The 7,500-nt window shown below is 27.9% G+C and overlaps 1 protein-coding gene across 7 annotated transcripts in view; it reads right to left on the reverse strand.

Annotated features, from left to right (window-relative positions):
• The window catches only part of LOC137634008 (uncharacterized), a 10,552-nt gene extending 3,963 nt beyond the window's left edge, over positions 1–6,589 (reverse strand). The window contains exons 1-7 of one of the 7 annotated variants that reach the window (XM_068366249.1): positions 6,434–6,589; positions 3,400–3,429; positions 3,126–3,167; positions 2,769–2,810; positions 884–913; positions 620–661; positions 76–117 (exon numbers count right to left, since the gene is read on the reverse strand). In XM_068366249.1, the coding sequence (XP_068222350.1) occupies positions 76–117; positions 620–661; positions 884–913; positions 2,769–2,810; positions 3,126–3,167; positions 3,400–3,429; positions 6,434–6,587 (382 nt within the window). In that variant the 5' untranslated portion in view covers positions 6,588–6,589. The remainder of the gene's footprint in view (positions 1–75; positions 118–619; positions 662–883; positions 914–2,768; positions 2,811–3,125; positions 3,168–3,399; positions 3,430–6,433) is intronic. The other 6 variants (XM_068366251.1, XM_068366250.1, XM_068366252.1 and 3 more) reach the window with 6 other exon arrangements.
• Positions 6,590–7,500: the final 911 nt, after the last annotated feature.

The following is a 7,500-nucleotide window of genomic DNA, read 5'->3' on the forward strand; positions in this document are numbered from 1 at the left end:
CTAATAAGAGTAAGTGATTAGGGTAAGAAACTATACAGTGATACATTAATTTACTCTAAATATTAGAAGTATTACCTTGAAAATAAGTTTTCAGATTCCCTTGTTCCTGCTGCACATCTGAAAATAAAAATGTCTCAAAATACTGGTGTCTGTCTTAACTAATAAAAATGCAATAGATACTCTAAAGTTTAAAAAAAAAAAGCGTAGCTGATGAAAGACAACTCTTGTATATGATATGACATTTTTCAATCTCCTTCAACTGTATCAAAATGAAATACAAATACTGTATATGCAACGAAAGCTCTTGAATATCCCTTCAAAAAGTGTGAAAACTATTGAATGTGCAATTAAGGCTTTTGAATAACATTCGGGAATGTCAAGACTGAAACAACACTGCATATTCCATGAATAATAGTTTGTTATTTCAAGATTAACTCAGAAAAACAACTGTTGTGTAAATATCTTTTCAATAGTATGAGAACAAGACAACGACTGGATATGCAATGATGGCTCCTTAATCACCACATAAGTCATCATATAATCATCTTTTTGGGTGTAAAGTGAAGACATAGAGACAAAGGAAATTAAAGATTTAGAAAAAATCTATTGGAAAGATTACCTTGAAGATTATTTTCAAGATGTTGAAGTTTCTCCTGCATATCTGAAAATATAAACGAAAAATATTTTTCAAATGGTTGCATAAATAAAAAAATCAATATTCTAATAACTTTGCAATTAGGGATATTGTTCCAAACTATGATACATTTCTGCTTATGCGATGTAGTTCATCAGTTGAAGATTAATATTTACTCTAATTATTAGTTGCTGGATCGACAGATTAATTAAAATCTATAAATATCATGATAGTCCAGAAGAGACTTACCCGGAATTCTTTGTAGAAGCTCGTCATGCCCTGAAAGGAAAGTATAAATCAACTGATTAATCATTCAGAGTGAATAGAAGGAAGATTAGAGGAAAAAATCTATGAATATATATATATATATATATGTATATATATATATATATATATATACATATATATATATTTATATATATACATATATATTTATATATATACATATATATACATACATATATTCATATATATATATATATATATGTATATATATATATATATATATATATATATATATATAGATATATATTATAATATATATAGTATATTAATATCTATATATATATGCATATATATATATATATAAATAAATATATATACATATATATACACATACATATATATATATATATATATATACAGTATATATATACAAATGTATAATTTTTTTTACGACTTTTATGCCAGTTGTAGGCAGGTATCCGCATAAATGAGTGTATTCCAGCAAAAAAAAAAAAAAAAAAAAAAGATCTGAAACAGGTTTAAGGTTGTCCTCTGTTTATGAATTAGTCTTACAACAAATGAAGGGAAGTCTTCTATCACTGTCCCCATGAGCTAGTGATTGGAGTTTTGAAGGTTCCTATAGGCCTACCTCTGAGCAAGTTTCAGCAATGACCTGACCTTTCCAAGACCTAGTCAATGGGGAGATGGACTTTAGTGCTGACTATATAATATATGACTGATCACTAAGTCATTGTTCTCTCCTTTGCCTTTTCCACCTTTAAGCAATCACGAAAAATAAAGGATACTTTATGATGTGAAGGCAGTGCAATAATGATTAGGACACTCACAGTACACTACCACCACCCTCAGTTGGGAAAATATTAAGTGGCAAACATGGATATACATAAGAGAAATAAAATAAAATAAAATCTTATTTTTTTACTGGGCGGGTAGAATCTCTCTTATGCCAACATATACAAAAACAAATTAGGGATTTCTAGATATCTATATGCATGTATATGAATATATGATTGGGAATATCATTCAACTATGTAATTATTGCATTAGGTAAAAATCTTGTATCATACTATATAGTATTTATACTTTTAAAAAGGAAATTCAGATGTTAGAATTAACTCAATTTAATTTGATATGTTATATTTGTGAGTTATTAACATAAAAATAGAAATTATATACTAAAATAAGCAAAAAAGGCTATATAAAGTAACCTTGAAAGCCTTATTCACGACAGAGTGAGGTATGATCTATAGAAGCAAGATACTATAGTCTTTGAGTGATATCGCCTGGGGCTCTGATCCCGAGGTCATTAAGAGAATCCAGACTTTAATGTATTAATATAATACATATGGCTTATTATATATATATATATATATATATGTATATATACGTATATATATATATATTATATATATATATGTATATACATATATATATATATAAATATATATATATATATATATATATTTATATATATATATGTATATATATATAAATATATATATATATATATATATATATATATAAAATATATATATATCTTATATATATCTATATACAGATACACACACACATATATATATATATATATATGCGTGTGGGTGTGTATTTTTATTGGAATATGAAACCTTGGTGTGTCTTCTTTAAGAGTAAAAAAAGATAGAGAAAAGATAGGGAAATTAGAAGTAGTGAAAACAATCTATTATTATTATTATTATTATTATTATTATTATTATTATTATTATTATTATTATTATTATTATTACTAGCCAACTTATAACACTAGTTGGAAAAGCAATATGCTATAAGCCCAAGGGCTCCCTGAGGAAAAAATAGCCCAGAGAGGAAAGGAAATATGGAGATAAATAAACAATATAAGAAGTAAGATTACCTTGAAGATTATTTTCAAGATGTTCGAGTTTCTCCTGCACATCTGAAAAATAAAATAATTCTCTTTCAAATATTTGCATAAATTGAAAAAAAGTATAAATCTAAAAATTCAAATAACTCTGTTTTTCCAACTCTATAGATCAAGATTTGTTTTTCACTTAATACGACAATCATTATGTTGACCAGATTTATAATCAATCGAACACCGGATATCTCACTTTTAATAGTAACCCAATCAAAGGAAACAGATAACTCAAAATACCTAGCCAGTTGGTTCGAGATTATATATATATATATATATATATATATATAGTATTTCAAGAATCAGAAAAAAATATAACTACTATAGAAAGATTACCTTGAAGACTATTTTCAAGATGTTGGAATTTCTCCTGCATATCTGAAAATATAATTAATGATTTTTCAAATGGTTGCATAAATGGAAAAAAAAAAAATTCTCAATATGCTAATAACTGTGTAATTCAGGATACTGATCGAAACTATGATCAATTTATGCTTACGTTATGCAGTCTATCTGATGATGATTAATATTAACACTAATTATTAGTTGCTGGATCAACAGATTAAATAAAAACTCTAAATATCATGATGAAAGTCCAGAAGAGACTTACCAGGAATTCTTTGTAGAAGCTCGTCATGCCCTGAAAGGAAAGTGTAGATCTGATCAATCATTTTGAGTGAAGAGAATAAGAATTAGAGGGAAACATATATAAATAAATTCTGTCTCTAAATGATGATTTCAAATCTATCAAAAGTGAAACAAGAAGAAGAAGACGCAAGTATCTTATTCGAGATCATCAAGGGATATGAGAACGTTGTATATGTAATGAAAAGACATCTATTTTAAAACGTAACTTAAGCTCTGAAACATAATTTGGTAAACAACAAGATGTCACTGTACACAGTTTTATTCTCCAAAGGCTTTTATATGTGAAATGCCAGCGAATTTTCATGAATATAAAAGGCCTTATTCTTTCTTATTTTTTCTCTACCTTATCCCCCTTTCACCACTTACCTCATCCCTTAAATTCCATTCTCAGTCTATGTCCATTTATCTATATATATAAACACACACACACACACACACACACACCACATATATATATATATATATATATAAATATATATATGTGTGTGTATATATATATATATATATATAAGTGTATATATATATATATATATATACACGTAAGTAGGAATCTATATAACATTACTCTATTCTGACTATATGTATATAAAAAGAAAGATTTAAAACAGTTGCACATCATCTTCGGTTCCACATAAATCTTACAACACACACACAAAACTTAAAGTCATCATTTACTGTTCGCTCTCTCATTCTCCTTATGAGCTATTGGTGGGAGTTTTGGATGGTCCTTCAGGCAAATGCAATAGTCAGACCTTTCCTAGAACTAGCCTAGTTGGAAAAGGGTTTCAGTACTAACCATATAATATATGACTGATCAATAATTCATTGTTCTTCACAGTACACTACAGGAATAAGGAGGTAGTTATGGATTTACAGAAGAGATATAACAACAACAACAACAACTATTTGATTGGGAGGATCATTCAAACATTTAAGCATAACACCAAGAAAAAAAAAATTGTATAATATTATCGAGTATTTATACTTTTCCAAAGGAAAAGCCAAATGTTAAACATAATTCGATATAATATATGCTTTATATGGCATAGTTTTTGGATTATTATCATAAAAACAAAAACATTCAAGAATAGGTAAACATATATTTTTAAAATAACCTGGAAATCCTTATTAGCGACAGAGAGAGAGAGATATATGATCTATAGAAGCAAAATTAGACAAAACTTGTCTCAGTAAAGAGGAAACATCATTTCCACGTCAGACTCTCAGGAGCATTAGCGATCTCTCTGAAGACACTTCTTCACCTTACCATATTCATCATACACAGAGAATCATCAAATGTTGTTGTTGCTTACGATAGACTACTTAATTAAACTTAGTTTAAAGTATTTCGATTTTATGTTTAGACAGTGATTAAGGATACAACAGACATTAGTATAGCGATCTAAGAGAGGTAATTTCATGAAGTGGTAATTTTGATATTATTATTATTATCATTATTATTATTATTATTATTATTATTATTATATTGTTGTTGTTATTAATATTAATATTATTATCATTATAATTATTATTATTATTATCATTATTATTATTATTATTATTACTTGCTAAGCAACAACCCTAGTTCGAAAAGCAGGATGCTATAGGCTCAGGGCCCCAACAGGGAATAGCACAGTGAGAAAACGAAATAATGAAAAATGAAATATTTTAAGAGTAATAAGAACACTGAAATAAAGTTTTCCTATATAAACTATCAGGAAACAAGAGGAAGATAATCAGAGAGGATAGTGCACCCGAGTGTACCCTCAAGCAAGAGAACTCGAACCCAAGAAATAGTGGAAGACCATGGTACAGAGGCTATAACACTACCCAACACTAGAGAACAATGATTTGATTTTGTAGTGTCTCTCTCCTTGAAGAGCTGCTTACCATAGCTAAAGAGTCTCTTCTACCGATACCAAGAGGAAAGTGGCCACTGAACCATCACAGTGGAGCAGTTAGCCCCTTGGATAAAGAAGAATTGTTTGTAATATCAGTGTTGTCAGGTGTATGAATACAGAGGAGAATCTGTAAAAAATAGGCCAGACTATTCGGTATATGAGTAGGCAAAGGGAAAGTGACCTGTAAGCAGAGAGAAGGATCCAGTGTAGTACTCTCTGGCCAGTCAAAGGACACCATAACTTTCTTTTCGTAGTATCTCAATGAGTGGCTGGTGCCCTGGCCATCCTACTACCTACAAATACAGTAAATCGGATAAGATCTCTGAAATAGTATTCAACAAACACAAATTTCCCATTAAGAGATGGGAGGGATTCACAAGTAATTACACCTTTCAAACGCAAACTACAGATCATGAGGTTATATTTTGAAAAGTAAATGGCCACCAGTCTGGTTAGATTTTCAGCAATAATATTTGAAAAGGATCCACCAACTCCTCTCTGGTGAACTTTGAACACAAGAGTTACATGATTCATATGATCAAAGGCTGCACCAAAATTCCGACAACAGTCAAGAAAATTATAAGAAAATTGTAGTAAATCTATCTCTATGAAAACCTGAATGAGGAAGATTGAGTTTCTCATGCTCTTTTTGGCGTCGTTCGAGGAGTTAATATCAGACATCTAAATAAAGACTAAGCAAAATCTTCATTTTACAACATAGATTGAAATGAACTCCTTCATTTATGATAGTTTATATACTTTCGATAAGGCTACCTTTAATGGTTGAATAATTTCTATTTCAGTATGAGAATCATATGTTTAAGATAAATATATTATACATATATATATATATATATGTGTGTGTGTGTATGTATTTATATGTATATATATATATATATATATGTACATATATATATATATATATATATATATTCATATATATATATATATATAGAGAGCGAGAGAGAGAGAGAGAGAGAGAGAGAGAGAGATAAAGATAAACATATCAAACATTCAAAATAGGATACAACAATTACCCAAAACAGATCTGTCATTTAGAAAATGATATATATAAAGGAATATAGAGGACCTTACCTTTCAGTTGGCCATTGATGCTTTCTAGGTTCAGCATGATTGCTTGTAAGGTCAAAACAATCATTTGTTCATGGTCCTGACAGTGGATTAATTTCACCACTGCTAGGAGTAATAACAAACTAATGATTGTCTTCATCCTATTACATGGAATCATGACTGACTGACTCTTCTGCAGCCCTGGCTCTTTATATACCCAATTCCTCAAGAGGACACGTTGCCCACACGTGTGATTAGGTCAACTATTCAAGGACTTTTGCCCTCTTTAATCAAATCAGAGTTCTTCAAGTGGATGACTCATACGTTGCGGAATTTCTGTTGTTATCTCAAGGCTTTATGACTCATGGTGACTAAGGTTTGCAAGCACTCACAGAAAGGGTCGGGGGAAGATAAGCCTCGTTCAATACATTTAAATGTTAACTGCTTCGTTGCTACCCAAGTTTAGATTCTGAAATAATCTATTATTCATATTGTTCATCAAATAATAATAATAATAACAATAATATAATAATAATAATAATAATAGTAGTAGTAATAATACAAATTAAATAGGATATGAATTTGAAAAATAATATTGCGGTCTTGATGATCTACATTAAAGGCTGATTCACTATATATATTTTCATTGCCAAACGTTTTGAATCCCTATATTATAATTATCATAATTATTATTATTATTATTATTATTATTAGTAGTAGTAGTAGTAGTAGTAGTAGTAGTAATATTTTTATTATTATACTATTATCATAATTATTATTATCATTATTATTATTATTATTATTATTATTATTATTATTATTATTATTATTATTTTGAAATACTATTTATTATTATTATTATTATTATTATTATTATTATTATTATCCCATTATTATTATTACTATTATTATTTTCATTATTATCCCCATTATTATTATCATTATTATTATTATTACTATTATTATTATCATCTTTATTATTATCATTATTATTATTATTAGTATTATTACTGTTATTATTATTATTATTATTATTATTATTATTATTATTATTATTATTGTTATTATTATTATTATTTACGATATGTATG

The sequence above is a fragment of the Palaemon carinicauda genome, chromosome 43 (assembly GCF_036898095.1).
Source record: "Palaemon carinicauda isolate YSFRI2023 chromosome 43, ASM3689809v2, whole genome shotgun sequence".
Lineage (NCBI taxonomy): Eukaryota > Metazoa > Arthropoda > Malacostraca > Decapoda > Palaemonidae > Palaemon > Palaemon carinicauda.